Below are 18542 nucleotides of genomic sequence, written 5' to 3'. Positions count from 1 at the left end.
AAGAGATGGGAGAGAAAGAGAAAAAAGAAAGGAAGGGAGGGAGGAAGGGAGAGAGAGAGGAAGGAATGAAGGAAGGAAGGAAGGAAGGAAGAAGGAAGGAAAGAGACAGAGGGGGAGGAAGATGAAGGGAAGGAAGAAAGGGAGGGAGGGAGGAAATGATCTTGTTCCATGTCTCACATGGTTCTGTAAAGCCCACTGATCAGTTACAGATGCTTAAAGAAAACCTTAGCAGGTAAAATGATTCTAAGTATGTAAGAGTTATTTTCACTTTACACTGAACAGAAGGAAATCATGAAAAGGAGTTTTTACACTTGGGATATAGAGCAGAACGTAAATTAAGTCTTATTGGGACCTTGTTTCCATATGATACATAACTCTCATTTAATTCCATGTGTATCAATGCACCGTGTGTATCAACAAAGGGAGACTACATCCTTTCTGCACAAAATCATTTTTTTGTGGTTGTTTCTGTTTAATAAGCATTGGGGAAAATGTGACAATACCTGTTCACTGAATTGAGGACCCTGGAGTGGGAACAATGGGTGAGGGTGTTGGGGTGATGGGGAGCAGCCAAAGGAGGCAAGTGTGAGGGACAGGGCAGTGAGGGGCCCTGGGCTACTCTGGAGGGACATGCAGGGTCCAGGTAGGGTCTTTGGCTGCTCACAGGACAACAGCTGTGCTCTTCTTCTTGTGGGGGGAGGAAGGCACTGAATTCTTCCCCCACAGCTTCTCCTCGGACCCTTCTTCATCCTGAAACAAAACAAAAACAAAAACAAAACAGAAAAAAAAAACCCCAAAAAAAAAGGAGGAAAATCAATTCTTGGGAGGAAAAGGTTGGAGTAGAGTTAGCTCCATAGAACTGGAAATCAGACAAATGAAAGAAGGAGGGAAGAAAAAGGTGACGGAGGAAGGGGAGCTAGACAAGACCTAGGACGTGGGAAAGAGGGGAACGTGGGAAAATGAGAGCAAAGAAGGGCAGCGGAGGCAGAAGGCAGAAGTCAACCCAGGACATAGTGATGGGGTCATGTTCCCCAGACAGTGAAGGGCAGAGCCAAGCACAGGAAAAGGGCTGAGTGAGGGGGAGCGTGACCCCTGCTCAGCAGTGTTCCTGCCCCGATGTCCTTCCCAGCCCTAGAGCTTCACCAACCAGATCCGCTCTTTCCCTAGTGCCTCCCTAACAGCTCACCAGGGCCCGGGAGCTCTGGCCACAGAAGCATCGAAGACCCACGCCCAGGGAAGCCAAGGATACAATGACCTGCAGGACACAGACGGCCAGGAGCAGACCACGGATTCCTAGGAACAAATCCTGAAGATAAAGTAAGAAAAAAGTTACAGCCAGGAGTCTGCTTCTGCTGTTACTATCATCTTGCTACCCCAGGAGGGATCAGACCCTGTCCAACTAACTACTTCCCACCAAAGCAGATTGCATCTTCCAACTACGGGGGCAGCCACAGACTCCATCCCATTTGCTTGCCTGCAATGTGACCTTACCTCCCCCTGTGAAGAGGTGGGATCCACTGCTCCACCCCCCTAGAATCTGGAAGGGCCTGGGAATGCTTTGATCAACAAAATACAGTGGAAGTGGCACTAGGTCAATTATGGGGTAGCCCTTATTTGGCCTGGCAGCTTCCATTTCCTACCTCTTGAAATGCTCACAGTGGAATGCTCCCTGTTGGGACCTGCTTGCTGGGCTACGAGAAGCCCAAGCCACGTGGAGAAGCCATTGTAGGCTCCCTGGCTGATAGCCCCAGCTGAGCTCCCTGCTGTGTGAGTGCGCCATCTTAGCGGTCCAGCCCGGTCAAGCTCTTGGATGACTTCACCCTCAACTGACACCTGACTGCAACTGCATGAGAAAACGCAAGTGAGGACTGCCCATGTGAGCCTAGTCAACCCGCAGAATGTGAGAAGTAATAATAAATTGCAGTGTTAAGCCAGTACATTTTGGGGTAGTACGTTATGCAGCAATAGATAACTGATAACAGCCACACGCCAGAAAAGACGGAAGGGTGGTTCATGAAATCCTCGCTTCAATGTCTCCTCTTTGCCCTCATCCCCTTTGATTCAGGGAATTTTCATGCCATGAGGATCTGAACAGTGGCTTCAGATTAAGTTAAAACCTCCTGAACCAAAGACCTCGGGTGAGGTCGAAGCTCAGAGAGCCTACATCTCTGCCCTCAGGTGCCCCAATTCCCCAATGCACAGCTGTGCTGCGTCCTGGAAGACTGACTCTCCTTTCTCACCATCAGCATTTGCATGTAGTTTCTGCAGCGCTCCTCCTTCCATGATGAATAGGAATTGCTTCGTCCAGTCTGTTGGTACCCAAAGGTGGGGGTGGCAGGGACTAAGGAATCACACACGGAGCTGATGTCATAGAAGACATCAGGTTGCCAGGTTAAACTATTCACACAGAAGACAACAGCAGCCACGGCCGTGCCAATGCCAGCCAGGGTGAGCAGACTTGATATGCAGCCCTAGAAGAGAGAGGTTCTGGCTGCAGACTCCCTCTATGGATGGCAGAGCTGTGGGGTCCCGGCCTCAAACCAGTCTCCTCTTCCCCAGCTTCCTGGCCAAGGAAACCCTCCCTACCCCTCCAGGAAAGATCTTAGGATATTTGAAACCAAAGGGGAGAAGACAGAAAAATAGGGCAGGAAAACAGAGACATAGGAGGGGGAAGAGGACAAGGTGGGACACAGAGGATGCCCAGACTCACTGAAAGTTTTCCCCAGTGCTTCTCATGGACAACGGCCCCAACTCCTGCTGCAATGGCCTAGGAAGAGAAGACACCAGAAAAGTCCTCCAGTTGGCTGTCCTGAAATGATCTCCCGTCACACTTCTCCCAACAGGCCCCAGAACAGCCAATGTGAAGCAGGATCCAAGGAACAGGCAAAGAAACCTAGCAGATGGACAGGACTCTACTTACAACTGCCCCGCTATTCCCAGCCTTGCCTTAAAGAGAAAAACAGAGGGTGGAAGGGTTTTGCCCACCCCCTAAGGCAGCCTCCTTATAACAGAGAGCATTTGGACTCTGGGTCTGTGGTCTCTTCCCCAAATCCCTGACCCAGATCCAAAGGAACTTTCTTTCTCCTTGTCCATAAACACTTGCCTCCCTCAGAGCTCACAACCCCTTTCTTACTCACCACAAACCCTGCCCAAAAGGCACAGCCTGAGGCACGCAGCTGAATCCAGGGCCCCAAGTAGAGAAGCCCTCCAAGAGCACAGCTCGTAGCCCCCAGCAATATCTGGGTCACCTGCAAGAGATGGGGAAAGCCACACCCCTTCCCATGAGTCACCTGCTCCAGGAGCGGCCACGCAGCTCCCACCTAGGTGGTTTTCCTCTCCTCTTCCTCTGCCCCGACTTCTCCGCAGCTCTGATTCTGGAAATTCTGTTCCCTTAACATCCATGAAGCAGCCCGTCCTGGTTCTCCCTCATCCCTTTGACTTGCCAGCCTTTTATCCTTCATTCTTTTCTAAATCCCATTTTTCCTAAATACCACAATTTGTCATCCCACCTGATGATTCCTCTTTTTTTTCTCCTCATTTTCCCTTGGGAAGCCCATCACCCTGTCCAGGATGGGCCATGATGACCTCCTTCAAAAAAGGAGAGTGGTTAGCTGACAGCCTACAGTGGGCAGCGCCTTCAAGGTCCCCTCATCTTTCAAACTGAGGGCACAGTCTTTGGGGATGGCTACCCAGCCAATGATTAAGCAAGGCAGTGGTTCAAGGGCCATTTTCAGCTAACACGGAACTCCTGTGATGGGCAGTCTTTGCTCCCGAGCTCCCCACTGGGCTGGCCCAGACCTTGTCAGCCCTGCCTCATGATCTGATGTCTCCCCCTGCCCAGTCCTTCTCCTGCCCTTTTCATTGCATGGATGTTACACCCCAATAAACCTTTCGCACACCCAACTCCCACTCGGCGTCTGCTTCCTGGAGGATCCAACTATCACAGCCTCTTGGACGTCACCACCTACATGTCCTGCCAGCTTCTCAGATTCACTGCGTCCAAATTCCAGACCCCACCCACACCCTCAGTGTCTGCCTCGCTGACTTCCAGGGCTCCAATCTTCCGGTCTCCTTCACTCCAAACCTCAGCATCTTCCCGGACTCCTCTCCTCCCTTGTACTCCACGTCCACTCACTCCCAAGTCATGGCGACCCCATCCACAAAGGATCTGGTCTCCTCTCTTTCCTCCTCATTTCTGCTGCGACGTCGCAGGTGCAGACCCTCCATGCTTCTTACCTGGACACCTCCTGGCTGTGAGGCTGCCTGAAGCTCAGGCGCCTGCTCAGAATCTCTCCACAGTCTTCCCACCATCGAAGCTGATTCAGATTCCTCACCTTGTCACTCAAGGCTCTCAGCAATATGGCCCTGGTCTGTATTTCCAGTCTAATCAGCCATGAGTCCCATTCTCTTTACCCTGACAGAACTTGTCCTATGCTTTCTGGCTTCTTTGTCCTCTTTCTTGCCATTCTTTTAACCTGAGATTCCTTTTCTTCCATCTTCCACCTCTATCTGTCTAAACACACCGCTGCTCCGTTCAAGGGCTGGCTCAGATGCCTACCCCTGCAGGACGCCATCCTGCCTCCCAAGGATGTCACCTGAGCTACCTCTAATTCTAGGCACTTGTGTAGTTGCCTGATCCCTTCTGATGGATGCTGGGCGCCTTCATGTTATTGCCTAGATATCCTCTCTGAAGTTTTTCCCCCAAAGTGCCTATCATATTGCCTTGCATTGCAGGCCCTCCGTCCACGTGGGTTCAATTAACCTGAATGAACCGCCTCCAGGGATCCTTCCGCCCACCCCCCAGCTCTGGCTGGGACTGTTCACGTTGCACCGAAGAAGGGATCCACTATTCCTTTCCATCTAAATCTCTGTGGCGAAACTTCCCAAACGTTCTTTTCCCAAACGAGATGGGATACGAATAGTGAGTTTTCATGGGGATTCAACCCACTTTCCTTTTCCGCATCGTATGGAAGAAGGAGCGTTACCCTCCTCTGTGTCACCTTGCTAACCCACCTCTCCAGCCCGCTCTTACCCCTAGTGCCAGCTGTCCGTAGCCTATCCTGGCCTTGGCAGGACGGTGGGACAGGTGCTCCATCAGGGAACTCCCAGCTTTCAGCAGTTGTGCCAAAGCGGATTCCTGGTGGATGTGGATGTCGATGTGAGTGGGCTGGGACAGCGTAGAGGCCACGTCGACTCCATTCACCACCAGCATGTTTTGGGTCATCCTGCCTGCTGGGGAGATGCACAGAAGTGAGGTCTGAGATCTAAGTAAGGGAAAAAGGAATACACTGCATGAGTTCAGGGAGAGAAAACAGTCTTCGAGTCAAGTCAAGTCACGGCATGTGGGATCTTAGTTCCCCAACCAGGGATCAAACCCACACCCCCTGCCTTGGAAGCACAGAGTCTTAACCACTGGACCTCCAGGGAAGTCTCTGTCGCAGTGACCTTAATCTGGGTTGCAAATCTGAATCACCTCTAGAGTTTTCACCATATATACTCTTGGACCTCTTCCCAAAATGGTCAGATACAGTTTGTCTGGGCCTTGGGATTGACAAAGAAAGGAATCTGAATTATTTCAGCAACGGAGTGTATATATTTATACATAACACTTTCATATGGTTAAAAAAAAATCAAAAGATAAAACAGGGTATACTGCTAAAACCCACTCTCCCATCTTTCTCTCCTAGCCAGCTAGCTGTCTTCCAGGTGGAAAAATATTATCATTTTCTAATATATCCTACAATGACTTTTTTGCATATAAAAACATGTAAAAATATTCTTTCTCTCCCTCTTTTCCCACAAATGGCAGGATAGCACACACAGTTTCTGCACAATGATTTGCTCACAGAACCATCTTTTAAAAATAATCCTACATCAGTCCATAAAATGCGTCCTCACTCGTTTGTACGGCTGCATAGTATTCCACTGTATGAATGCATCATAATTTTTTTAAGCAGTCCCCTATTTATAGACCTTTATTTTTTTTCTTACAAGCAACATGGAATCAGCATGTCAATGGGAATGTGTGTTTGTAATTTTAAAAGGTATTTCCCTCCATGGAGCTACTTCCATGCAATTCTCATGCAAGGACAATTCCAAGAGTGTCCACTGCCCCTCCCCAAGACCAGCAGAAGGTGTCAGCAAACTTTCTAATCTTTTTCAAATGTCTCTCGGAAAAATGACATTCCGTTGTAGATTTTAATCCTTTTTAGTCAATAAAATGTCCCCTTTTAATTGTGTATCTCAGTGACTTTTAACAAATGTGTACATATGTTCAACCATAACTACAATCAAGATACAGAACATTTCTATGTTGCAAAAAGTTCCCTAATGTCCCTTCCCCAGGAACCCCTCCAACCCTTGGCCCCAGGCAACCACCAGGCTGCTTTCTGTGACTATTCCAGTATCAATTCTCTTATGAGTGAGTTTGGTCATCTTTTCACATGTTTAAGAGCCTTTTTCCTCTTCTTTTGTGAGCTTTCCTTTCATATCCTATGACCTCCTTCTGTTACTCTGTTTTGTTTTGGTCTTTATAGGAGTTCTTCGTGTATTTGAAAAATTACCATCTGTGACATGAATTACAAATAGTGCTTTACAATTTGTGATTTATTTTTGACTTCGTTTGTATTTTTATATAATCAAAGTTTTCAGTCATTTTTTATGATTTCTGGGTTTTATATTGTACTTAAAAGGGACTTTCCCATTTCAAGATTATAAAATAATAATCCGTCCATGTTTTCTTCTAAGTGCTTTTATGTTTTCAGTTCTCACATTTAAATGTTGAGTCATCTGGAATTTACCTTGTAAGTTGGAAAAAATGGATCCAAGTTGGTTTTGGTTTGTTCTCTTCAGATGGTTAACTTCTGAAGAGTATATTCTGTTTACGGAATATATCATCTTTCTCCCACTGATTTAAAATACTCCCCTGAGCAAAAATGAAATTCCCGTAGGAATCCAAGCCTATTTTAGTCTTTATATTCTGCCCATTGGTGGATCTGATGAGTCATGCAGCATTACTGTAATTTTAATAATGAGTATAGAGTTTAACATTTAGTTGAGCTGTTTCATGACCCTCCCCCCCCATGTTACTTTTTTCTTTCATGGCCACTTTTGCTAGATTACTTCTCCTTAGGCACTTTAGAATCAACTTGCCTAGCTCCAAAGGAAATCCTCTCCAGGTAATTCTCATGGGCATCCTACTTCTCACTGTTTAAATCATAACATTATTAATAACAATTCTAAAAACACCAGCAAGAGCAATAAGTTTAAGGTCTTCCCATTTGTATCGTATGAACTTTACAGAGCAGTTTCACTCTTCACCTACCTGGCCTCCGTGCAGTATAAAGGACAGGTGTTTGACAATTCTGCAGATGGGCAAGGAGGTTCAGACCTGTTCACAGACACACAAGGAAGCCCAGCTGGGATTCTAGCCAGATCTTCCTTGGGACCCAGGGCTCAGCATCATATTGCAGTCCAGAATGTGCCTTGGGCTCCGGCTCCCTCTGAACCCTCTGGATACCACTGCTTCCCCCTCCCGCCTCACCCCCAGCTCCAATCCCCAGATCAGCCTAGATTCCTGCTCTTCCTCTGAGCCAGGCCAGCGCCATGAAGATCCCCTTTCACGCCACCCTAACTCCAGGGTGTGGGGCTCTTCCCTGCTGCCCTGGACGCTCTTCTCTGCCCAGCTCCTCCCTGTGCCCCTGAAGCTGGGGAGAGAGGGCCGGGATCCCAGCTACACCCTGGGCCCTCCACCTTCTGCCTTTGCTGCTGAAGGACCTCTCACCAGGAAACCAGCCATCCCACCCTCAGAATAAAGATATGAGGCACTGGGGAGGGAGAGTCCAGCTGACGTGGCCCTCCGACCCGCCTAGCCATTTTTCTAGTGTCACGTCCTCTATCTAGTGTATCCCTCCCTCCCAAGCAGGTCCTACAGGGACCAGGAATGGGGGGAGAATGGCATCCTGTGAGACAGGATGGGGGCTTTGGGGACTGGTCTTGGAGATTCCTCGAGAGAAAGAGAGAGGGGTCCTGCACTGAGAGTCTCCTGGGACGGGTCACCTGGGCGGCTCACCTGAGGGCCCTGCTCACCTGCTGTCCTCTGGGAACCAGCGGCCGAGCAGAGCAGAGCTGCCCAGAGCTGAGGCACCCGGCAGTGGGTGGGAGAGAACAGAAGGAAGGGGTGGAGTGATGAGGGCCTGACCTTCAGCACCTTGACTTCCCAGAAAATAGCTGGTCCAAAGGGGCCCCTCGAGGGGGGTTTGGTCTCGAGTAGATAATCAGACTGGCCGGAGAAGGCAGAGCACACAAACACACAAACACACACACTGGCGTGTTCATCCCTCCTCAGCACACACACTGGGGTGCACACGGCACAGACAAGTCTTTGTTCAGAAAGCCCCTGCCCTGGTGGGGATGGGGGATTTTCCAGGGCCGGTCAGCTCTGCAGTCTCCCAGGCCACCCACCTGGCCCCTGTGCTCTCCAGGGCATCGGAGCCCAGTGATTCCCCCCTGGCAGCTGGAAAACCCTGGAGGGGCCCTTTGCTCCAGCTGTGTGCTGGGAAGTTGCCTCATCCTTCCCTTTCTGGAGCCCCACCAACCCCCTCCCCTTTCTGCCTGGTTCTCAGCCCCCACTCAGCCATCCCCAGCCCTCCTATCACCCTCGACCGTGACTGTCGGTCCCCGAGGAGAGCAGGTGAGGCAGGCCCTCAGCCCAGGCGGCCCTTTCCCAGAGACCCTTCTCACAGGGCCCCTCCCCAGAGGAGTGCCCACCCTGCCCCCTCACAGGCCCCCCAGAACTTGCTGGGGAGGGAGGGACCAATGACCACGTAGAGGATGTGCATCCAGGAAGGTGGCACGAGTGGAGGCCAGGTTCATCCCTGTCCCCGTGTGATGCCAAATCATCCTGGCCTTTGGCCTCCATCTGCACCCACAACTTCATGCAGAGGGTTGGGGGGGGCAGTTTGAACAGGCAGCACAGGGCTGAGTAGCCATTGATGGAGAGGGAAATATGTAGGGGCGGGGGGTGGGTCCCCGGGCTCAGCTGGGAAGCAGCTGCCTCAATAGTAGTTCAACAGGCAGCCAGGACTCAGTTCTGTCTGGCAGCCTGAGGGCTCTGGAGGGCAAGAGGCAGAGGGGAGAGCCAGGGTGAGGGCCGTGATCACACAAGCGGGCTGGGAGCAGAAAGGAGAGAGGTGAGGGCTCCAGGGCACCGCTTGGTCCAGACCCTGAGGCCGTGGGAGGAGGATGGGGAGACAGAGCAGATCTGGGGTGAAGGCGGCGGCTCCAGTGGGCTGAGTGGTGGCCTCAGCCTCAGCAGACTCAGGGATCCCTCACATGACACCCCTCAAGGCAGGTCCCAGATGCTGCACTGTGACCGGGGGCCTCGCCAGCTCCCGCGGAATCTGTGCAAACCTCCTGCCAACTCTTCCCCCTGACGCCCCCTTCCTCCCTCCCAGGCGGGTGTCCACAGGCTTGGGGATGGCAGGTGGCGGGGAGGTGGCCGCTGGAGCTCCCCAGCCCACCTGCATCAAGGTGCACATCCACCAGGAGTCGGCTCTGGCCAAGCTGCTGCTGAGCGGCTGCTCCCTGCTGCAGCCCCGCGTGCCCCCGCCCCACGCCGCCTCCCGGGCCCTGGGCCGCCGCCGGCTGCTGGTGGCCTCCTGGGTGAGTAGGGCGCCCAGCCTCCCTGGACTGGGAAGGGTAGGCCCCCTCCTCTTGCTGCACACTCTCCCAGCCAGCCTCTCTCTGAATGCGATGCTGAGCCAGTCTTACGTTCTTCCTAGAGATCAAGTTCTGGCTTTTCCTTCACTTACTGGCCTCTCAGGGAAAGCTGTACGTAGGGTGGGCTGTGGGCTGAAGGGTGCAAAGGAGCCCCTGACCATTTAAAGTCCCAGCTGGTGGAACCCGGAGCTCATCCTCTCCCGACCCAGCGTGGGCTAGCTCTCCCCTCCCCTCGCCTTCTCTCCCCTCCTGTCCTCTCCCTCCTCGTCCCCCCTCTCTTTCTCTCTTCTCTCTCTCTTTCCCTTTCATGGGGTTCTAACCTTTAATACATGGAGTGGCAGGTCCTCAAAACTCCCCTGAGACTTAGGCGCAGAGGGTTTCTCCTGGGCCCGGGAACCTGGGATCCGGGTTCTTAGGTTTTTCATCTTTCAGGCGGTGCAGATCGTGCTGGGCGTGTTGAGTGGGGTCCTGGGAGGATTCCTCTTCATCTTCTACTACACCACGCTGCTTGGATCAGGAGCTCCCATCTGGACAGGGGCGGTGGTGAGTGGAGCGGGAGGACCGTGGGCAGGGGGACCCCTATCAGAGGTGAGAGACCACCACCATCGACCCCATCAGAATGTAGACCGTTTGCAGCTGAAAAGACTCCCAGCTCTCTAGGCTGATGCCAGGCTTCTACAGATGGGAAAATAGCTGAGCTAAGGGCTGGGAGGGCCACGGTCACCGGTCAGCTCTCGCGGGTGCCTGCACCGGGCTTCTCCCACCACTTCTCCCACCTTCAGCAGCAGATCAGCTAAGGATCTAGGACAGGGCTCATCTCCAGGCACTTGCACTGAGATGGAGGGAGGCGGAACGTGCTGGAGGGTGTGTACAAGGGAGATGCACCTCCCGGTGGTTTCCCATTGCCCTCTGCAGGCCCTGCACACAGGGGAAGTCCAGGGGGGCTCACCGGACAACAGCAGTTATGTCAGCAGATGGACGTGTGCCACCTGCAGCAGGAGATGGGTGGGCAGATCATAGCAGGAAAGAGGCACCCTCTGTCCTGCCCACCCTCACAGAACAAGAGCAAAACACACGTACTGATTAAGAGAGGAGCCAGAAGTAATCATCCTCATCCACCCCGTGGCCAAAAACACTGAGATTAGCTACAGAACTGCCAAACAGGATTCAGATCCATCTTTCCCTTGGCATCAACCAGACTTCCTGTCCTGGAAGACCCGCTGGGTGGGAGACTGAGCGCTGCTGGAACGAGCGCCTGCCCTCACCCCGAGGCAGCGGACGCTTATCCTGCACTGAGAGCTCCTCCAACACCCCGGACCTTCCACCCCACCGCCCTGGAGCTTTCGTAAAGCACCTGGTGTTGCTTAAAAAGAGAGGTTTTGGAGAAGGGAAGGGGGGTTTACACCCAGCTTGACCATGAGCACTTTCGATGTCCCTAAAATAGAGAGTCCTGCAGCCTCGGGCGTTTGATTCAGCCTTCAATACCCTCACCGTTGTCTTACAGACAACAGAGCTCAGCTCAAAACCTAGGGTCCACGTGGGGTGCTGTGGGGAAAGGCCAGTAGGATGGTTGGCTTTGCCTGTGGGAGCTGAGGAGGGAACAAGAAGCAGGCTGCTGGGGGTGGGGCTTAGCTGCCCTGAGCTACCCCCTGCTGCTTCAATCTCTCCCCAGGCTGTGCTGGCTGGTGCTGTCGCCTTCATTTATGAGAAACGAGGTGGCACCTACTGGGTGAGTTCGGGGAGGGGTTGACACCAGGCCCAGAAGCTGGAGGCCACCCCAAGCCTGCCGCCCATCCCACGCCCTCTCCACTAGGCTTCCCGCTCTTTGTCCCGGGCTGGGCTCCGGAGACACTCAGTCTCCAAGGTCTGTCTCTGCCCCCTGTCCCCACCAGGCCCTGCTGAGGACCCTGCTCGCCCTGGCAGCTTTCTCCACGGCCACAGCCGCCATCATCATCGGGGCTAGAAGTTTCCATGAGTACCACCATGTTTTCTTTCACGGTATCTGTGATGTCTCCCCTTCCTGGGGGCCCACCAGGGCCCCCAGCTCTCCGAGTGCAGACGTGGGAAGGCTGAAGCTGTGCACCTCCTATGTGAACATGCTGAAGGTAGCCGGGCCGGGGAAGGCACGGCAGCGCGCGGTGGGCAGGGAGGGTCAGACAGTGGAGAGTGAGGCTGTCCACCGAAAAGGGCACAGCCTGTTCTACCCTGAGCACGTCTCCCATCACCACAGCGTGGCAGGGAACAAAACAGAAGCGGTTCCTATGGTTGTGGGAGTTACAGATCTATGGGAAATACAAACACTGAACTCATAGTAAATGAGCTAATACTGCAAATACGTGAAGAGCTGCTAAGGTGTTAAATGCATGTTCAAGTCTTGGGCTTGTCAGGGAACCAGACCACAGCCCAAGCCCATCGCTGCTCAGATGAGGATGCTGAGACCCGGTGACAGGGGTTACTGGCCGCTCTCTGCATGCTACACCCACTGACCCCCACCCCAGGCTCCTTCTTCAGCCTCCGCCCACCCCGGAAGCTACCGACTTGGGGATGGGATGAATGGGGTGGAGAGTGACCCTGTGCCATGATCAGCGTGAAGACAGACCACAAATGGCAACAGTCACTCTGGTGCCTACCGCTTTGGTCCTCTGTCCCCAGGCCCTGTTCATAAGCATCAATGCCATGCTGTTGGGGATCTGGGCTCTGCTGCTTCTGGCATCTCTGGTCCCCCTGTGTCTGTGCTGCTGGAGAAAATACCGACCTAAGGAGGTGAGTCCCTAAAGCTTGTGTCTGTGTGTTTGGGGCAGCAGTGCTCTCCAGGGGAGACAGGAATGGAGAGTGGATGGTTTGGGGAGGAGAAAAGTGTCATTACAGTGAGTGTCAAGGGGCATCATTCCTGTGTTTCCACCCCAGTAGTGGCCCAGCCCAGAGACCCCTTGTCCCTGACCAAGTAACACCCAGTCCAAAGACCCTAGGGAGGGACTTCCCTGGCAGTCCAGCGGTTAAGACTTCACCTTCCAATGCAGGGGGTGCTGCTGGTTCAATCCCTGGTCGGGGACTAAGATCCCACATGCCTCGCGGCCAAAACACCAAAACATAAAACAGAAGCAATATTGTAACAAATTCAATAAAGACTTTTAAAACACTGGTCCACATCAAAACAAGAAAAAAAATCTGAAAAACAGACCCTAGGAAGCTAGGGAAGTCCATGTACATGGTGGGACCTTGGGGCTCTTTGCATCAGGTTCCATGAGGCTGATGTTGGATCTGATTGGCTCCAGAACTAAGCTGTCCTGATACAAAGCATTTACACTTTCTCTCCCCCATGGGCTGTCCTACCGCCTCCTTTTCCCTTAGAAAAGAGACCCTCCCTTGAAAGAAACTGCTGGGAGTGAGTGAAATTAGCCCTGCTTCTCCAGAGGACTCATGTCTGGAGCTCCGCCGGGACCGGGTATCCCAGCATCTGCCTGGTGGAAGAAGAACCAGGCCGGGAAGAGAGGCTCTCCTCTGGCCCCAGTTATCCTTCCCCCATGGCCACAGCCACTGCCCTGCACCACCAACCATCAGAGCTGCTCTGGTCCATTTCCTGCTCACCTTCACCATCCTGCCTGCTTCATGTCCCCTCTTGAGCAATGATGATAATAAACTCTCGTGCTGTTGCTCCCAGCTTCTTGCTTAGGGTATTTCTCTTGGCTGGAGGGAGGCAGAGGAGAATGAGCCAACAGCAAACCTACAAAGCTCGTTCCACTCCCAACAGCCAGTCTGCGTCTAGAGTTGCCGGCCTTGAAAACAGACTCTCTTTGAAGCTGGTCCTGGGACTGTAGGCCCAAATGCCTGGCAATGAAGGATGAAAGGAAGAGAGACTCTGATCCCCACTCCCTGGTATGAATTTTGCCATAGCAGGATTGCTAACTGAGGTGGAGGGGAGCGTATCATCAGCTAAACCCAAAAAATGAGGAAGGGGAGCAATTATTGTGTTTCAGCCAGAGACAGAGAAACCCGATGGAGATGGTGCTTGATTTGAGCTCTCACCTTCCCAGAGAAACACAGCCAGCCTGAGATGATTCTGCAGTGAGGCATCCAGAGGAATAAATACCCAAACTACCCATTTCTACCTCTTGCTAGTTTTCCCTATTCGCCAAACCTAACAGGAAGTCATGGGACATTGGGCGATGATATGATCCATATAAGACACGCCTTTGGGGCACAGAGCAGGCTAGAGAAATATGGAAAGAATATCTGGAGAGGCACACAAATGGTATCCGAAACAATTACTTTTGTCTGTGTGTAAAAAAATATGGTTGAAAACTTCCCAAATTTGCTGAAAGACACAAACGGACAGACTCAAGAAGCTCAATGAGAGCTTCCCTGGTGGCGCAGTGGTTGAGAATCTGCCTGCCAATGCAGCGGACACAGGTTCGAGCCCTGGTCTGGGAAGATCCCACATGCCACGGAGCAACTAGGCCCGTGAGCCACAACTACTGAGCCTGCGCGTCTGGAGCCTGTGCTCCACAACGGGAGAGGCCACGATAGTGAGAGGCCCGCGCACCGCGATGAAGAGTGGTCCCCAACTTGCCGCAACTAGGGAAAGCCCTCACACAGAAACGAAGACCCAACACAGCCATAAATAAATAAATAAATAAATAAATAAATAAATAAATAAATAAAATTTAAAAAAAAAAAGAAGCTCAATGAATCCTTAACAGAACCAACTCAAAGAAGTACAAGCCTAGATATATCATAATCAAACTGCTAAAAACTAAAGACAAAGTCTTGAAAATAGCCAAACAAAAATGACCCATTACCTATAGAGAAGGGTAATCCAATGACTGTGGTTTCTCATCAGAAACTGTGATGGCCAGAGAAAGTGGCACCATGTTTTTTTAAATCATTAAATGTAAGCACAATATTGTACAGCAACATTTTAGTGTGACTAAAAGCAGAGCTGGCACCAGGGAGTTTGGGGGGTGATGGTCTGTTCTTTATCTCGATCATGGTACTAGTTACAGGAATCTATACATGTATTAAAACTCACAGACCTGTACACAGAAAAACGAAGGTCAGTTTTACTATCATAATAACTCATAATGATATGGAGATAAATTTGGGATTATTTGTCCATCCCTATCTCAACACCTCCAAGTCATTTCCAGATGTGTACTTTCATTTTCCCCCTCAAAATAAGAGCCTCTTTGATGCAAGCCTGTGATTGTAGCTGTATTTTATATATATATATATATATATATATATATATATATATTTTTTTTTTTTTTTTTTTTTTTTTGCTGCATTGGGTCTTTGTTGCTGTGCACGGGCTTTCTCTAGTTGCAGCGAGCGGGGGCTACTCTTTGTTGCGGTGCGCAGGCTTCTCGTTGCGTTGGCTTCTCTTGTTGCAGAGCACAGGCTCTAAGAGCATGGACTTCCGTAGTTGTGGCATGGGCTCAGTAGTTGTGGCACACGGGCTTAGTTGCTTCACAGCATGTGGGATCTTCCCAGACCAGGGCTCGAACCCATGTCCCCTGCATTGGCAGGCAGATTCTTAACCACTGCACCACCAGGGAAGCCCTGTATTTTCAAATAAACAAATTGCTTTTGAAAAAAAATTTTGAAACAAAAGGCAGGGCTGGCAAGATACCTGATTTCCTACAGAAGAGAAAACCGAAGATCCAGGACTCTCTGAAGCTGTTCGGAGGGAGGAAGGGTAACCAACGGGGACGGAAGCTGAGGAAGAGCTCTGGGGGGGGGGGGACTTGGGAAGGGGTCAGTCCCAGAGACTCAGACCTGCCAGATGCAATAAACAAAGGAGGTTGCCACATTCTGACAGTAAAAGACCACTTCTGAGCAGAAGGGCAAACTGAGTTGACATTCATTTATCTGAATAAAGAACGGAAAGAATTTACATCTAGTCCAGCCGTAAAAAGGACTGAATTTGGAAACACTGTAGAAGAGAAATTCATACCATCTTTAGCTTGAGAAAGAAAGTAATCCACCACGGTCTTTATCTCAGATTTACCCTGCAAATATTTCTTATGACAATATGTTTTTTAAACTTAGTGATTAACAGGTTCCAAAACAGAATTAAAACAAGATTGAATTTAAATTCAAACGCCTGCTTCCCTATCTGAATTCCCCCCCGACAAGCCAGCTTGATGTAATTAACTCTGCCACCTAGTGGCTACAAAAAGTGTTCTTCAGGAGAAACTAGAAGAGAAAAAATTAATTTTCTTACACAATTCTTTGAAAACTGTCAATGCATTACTGAACAAATATGTACTAATGCCTCCCATGTGGCAGGCACTGTGGGTGCTGGGAAGGGAACTGTGAACAGTGGGGCAATCCTCTGCCTTGCCTAACCCAGGTGACCTTGAGGAGTAAGGGCCAAGAAGTCACGACAACTTCCCCGTCCGCCAGCAGGCGTACCCCCTGCCACCTGCTCTGCTTGAGGCAGTTGATTAGAATCGTGCCATTACATCCCCCCAAATCCAGAATTAGAGGGCAGATGGGAGGTTTCCTACTGCTCCAGCGCCTCCAGTTTTCTCCCCGTCCCACCTCATCTGCTCCAGGGACCCACGATTCAGGAACCAGATATCCCAGTTCTGAGCTGGAGTCAGCCCCTGTCACAGCCCACCCTGCCTCAGCATCCACACAGATGTTAGCTCGGTCCTGCCCCAACCCTGGCCCACTGGGACACGGGCCTGCCCATCCACTGGGAAGACCTTCCACACTCACAAGAATGGTGGGGACACGGTCCACGAAAAATCTCTTCTTGGAAACTTGGGCTCCATGGTAAGAAGGACCCCGGAAGTGGCCTCTCCCTCCCCTATCCAGCCAAGCCTGGGGTCCCAGAGGAATCTGCCTGCCCCACAGCGGAAGCAGCGTGACCCAGGGCCCAAAGAAGATGCCCTGAGAGCACAGCCCCAAGCCTCCAGCACCGTCTGGTCACCTTCAGCACAAAAGACAAGAAGGATTTCTTAAACAGGACACCAAAAGCACCAGCCATAAAAGAAAAGACTGATACATTTAACTGCATTAAAATTAGAGACTTCTGACCCTCAAAAAAATAAAGAAAAAGAAAAGATAAGTCATATAACATGATAAAATACTTAGCAGCACATGTAATTAACATAGGACAAGTATCCAGTGTGTATCAAGTTGAACCATATGAAACTGCCATTTTTTGTAGGTCAGAATGGTCAAATACCAGCAACTTCATGTGATTCAAAGTAACATAAAGAATTCCTACAAATCATTAAGGCAGACAATCCGACAGAAAAATTGACTGAAGATTTGCACAGACACTCCACATAAGAGGAAATCCAAATGGCCAGTCAGTATAGGAAATGTGCTCAACCTCATCAATATTTGGATAAAGGTAAATTAAAGCCACAATGGGGCTTCCCTGGTGGCACAGTGGTTGAGAGTCTGCCTGCCAATGCAGGGGACACGGGTTCGAGCCCTGGTCTGGGAGGATCCCATGTGCCGCAGAGCGACTAGGCCCATGGGCCACAGTTACTGAGCCTGCGCGTCTGGAGCCTGTGCTCCGCAACAACAGAGGCCGCGATAGTGAGAGGCCCGCTCACCGCAATGAAGAGTGGGCCCCGTTTGCCGCAACTGGAGAGAGCCCTCGCACAGAAACGACGACCCAACACAGCCGTAAATAAATAAATAAATAAATAAATAATTAAAATAGCTTTAAAAAAAAAAAAAGCCACAATAACATACCATGAGCTAATCCGTCATATCTGGCAAAAATTTAAAAGTCTGACAATATTAAATGTTGGTGAGGATGTGGGGCAATGGGAACGCTCATACACTGCTGGCAGGAAGATAAACTCAGACAGGCCCCTCCCCCACCCAGTGCAGCCCAACTTGCACGTGCCGTCGTGCTGACCCCACCTCCTCAGAGAGACTTGCCTCCATCTATTTCTACACCCTTTCTCAAATAGGTGACCTTTCCTCCACCAGGAAACCCCCATTACTTGTATATACACTGTTGTTGTATATACAAGTGATATATACATGTGTGCATGTAGCTCCCTTATCTCCCCAACTAGACTGTGAACACTGAAGTCAGGACTGGCTCAGGTCCGTTTGCACACCCCAGAGTTCTTACCAGAGGATTCCACTTCTGGGTATTTACCCGAAGAAAATGAAAACACTGATTCGAAAAGATATCTGCACCCCTATGTTCATTGAAGCACTATTTACAATAGCCAAGATATGGAAACAACCTAAGTGTCCATCACAGATGAATGGATAAAGAAGATGTGAGATATATAGAGAGAGATAATGGAAAACTACTAAACCCTAAGAAAAAATGAAATCTTGCCATTTGTGACAGCATAGATGGCCCTCGAGAACATTGTGCTAAGTGAAATAAGTCAGATGGAGAAAGCCATATTTTATGATTTCACTAAAAAACAATCGAACAGACAAAACTCATAGGTACAGAGAACAGATGGGTTGTTGCCAGAGGGGAAGGGGGTTGAGGGTGGATGAAAGGGGTGAAGGGGATCAAGAGGTACAAACTTCCAGTTATTTAAAAAAAAAAAGAAGTCATGCGTTGTACAGAATGAGAACTATAGTCAATAATATTGTATTGCAAATTTGAAAGTCACTAAGAAAGTAAATCTTAAGAGTTTTCATCGCAAGAAACATTTTTTTTTTTTACCTAGCTCAGTCTAAGTCCTAGGGCAATACCGGTTCCCTTTGCCTGTTCGGAATAGAGTGAGACTTTTCCATCACACCATTCCCTGGGAATGAAAACTGCAGGATGGCAGGTGGCACAGAATTCCTTTGGGACTCCAAATTCTTTAGATTAGGCTTGC

At 50.5% G+C, this 18542-nt stretch overlaps 2 protein-coding genes across 9 annotated transcripts; one reads left to right on the top strand and one right to left on the bottom strand.

Annotated features, from left to right (window-relative positions):
* Positions 1 to 432: 432 nt before the first annotated feature.
* TMEM176B (transmembrane protein 176B) lies at positions 433 to 8151 on the bottom strand. 7 transcript variants are annotated; one of them, XM_059933065.1, is made up of 8 exons: positions 8072 to 8151; positions 7325 to 7390; positions 5033 to 5232; positions 3138 to 3248; positions 2711 to 2767; positions 2241 to 2471; positions 1187 to 1306; positions 433 to 750 (listed from the first exon to the last, which is right to left on the bottom strand). In XM_059933065.1, the coding sequence occupies exons 3-8, from the start codon at positions 5222 to 5224 to the stop codon at positions 661 to 663; spliced, it is 801 nt and encodes a 266-aa protein (XP_059789048.1). In that variant the 5' UTR covers positions 5225 to 5232; positions 7325 to 7390; positions 8072 to 8151; the 3' UTR covers positions 433 to 660. The 7 variants fall into 7 exon arrangements, with proteins under 7 accessions (XP_059789048.1, XP_059789049.1, XP_059789053.1 ...); XM_059933066.1 differs by having other exon boundaries at positions 5033 to 5229; XM_059933070.1 differs by having other exon boundaries at positions 8089 to 8148.
* Positions 8152 to 8615: 464 nt separating this feature from the next.
* Positions 8616 to 13380, top strand: TMEM176A (transmembrane protein 176A). 2 transcript variants are annotated; one of them, XM_059932580.1, is made up of 7 exons: positions 8616 to 8692; positions 9456 to 9663; positions 10153 to 10263; positions 11393 to 11449; positions 11613 to 11825; positions 12373 to 12483; positions 13072 to 13380. In XM_059932580.1, the coding sequence occupies exons 2-7, from the start codon at positions 9478 to 9480 to the stop codon at positions 13111 to 13113; spliced, it is 720 nt and encodes a 239-aa protein (XP_059788563.1). In that variant the 5' UTR covers positions 8616 to 8692; positions 9456 to 9477; the 3' UTR covers positions 13114 to 13380. The 2 variants fall into 2 exon arrangements, with proteins under 2 accessions (XP_059788563.1, XP_059788564.1); XM_059932581.1 differs by lacking the exon at positions 11393 to 11449.
* Positions 13381 to 18542: the final 5162 nt, after the last annotated feature.

The sequence above is a fragment of the Balaenoptera ricei genome, chromosome 9, assembly GCF_028023285.1.
Source record: "Balaenoptera ricei isolate mBalRic1 chromosome 9, mBalRic1.hap2, whole genome shotgun sequence".
In the NCBI taxonomy this organism is placed as follows: Eukaryota; Metazoa; Chordata; class Mammalia; order Artiodactyla; family Balaenopteridae; genus Balaenoptera; species Balaenoptera ricei.
Note: the sequence above shows the minus strand (reverse complement) of the source record. Positions and strands in the feature narration are given on the sequence as shown.

Bases quoted from the DNA above. Each gene is read 5' to 3' on its own strand.
- TMEM176B (XM_059933065.1), bottom strand. From the start codon at position 5,224: ATGACCCAAAACATGCTGGTGGTGAATGGAGTCGACGTGGCCTCTACG. The intron at 3,249-5,032 runs GTAAGAGCGGGC...CATCTCTTGCAG, and splicing joins ACGGACAGCTGGCACTAGGG to GTGACCCAGATATTGCTGGG. The intron at 1,307-2,240 runs GTGAGAAAGGAG...CTTTATCTTCAG, and splicing joins ACTACATGCAAATGCTGATG to GATTTGTTCCTAGGAATCCG.
- TMEM176A (XM_059932580.1), top strand. From the start codon at position 9,478: ATGGCAGGTGGCGGGGAGGTGGCCGCTGGAGCTCCCCAGCCCACCTGC. The intron at 9,664-10,152 runs GTGAGTAGGGCG...TTCATCTTTCAG, and splicing joins GGCTGCTGGTGGCCTCCTGG to GCGGTGCAGATCGTGCTGGG. The intron at 10,264-11,392 runs GTGAGTGGAGCG...ATCTCTCCCCAG, and splicing joins CCATCTGGACAGGGGCGGTG to GCTGTGCTGGCTGGTGCTGT.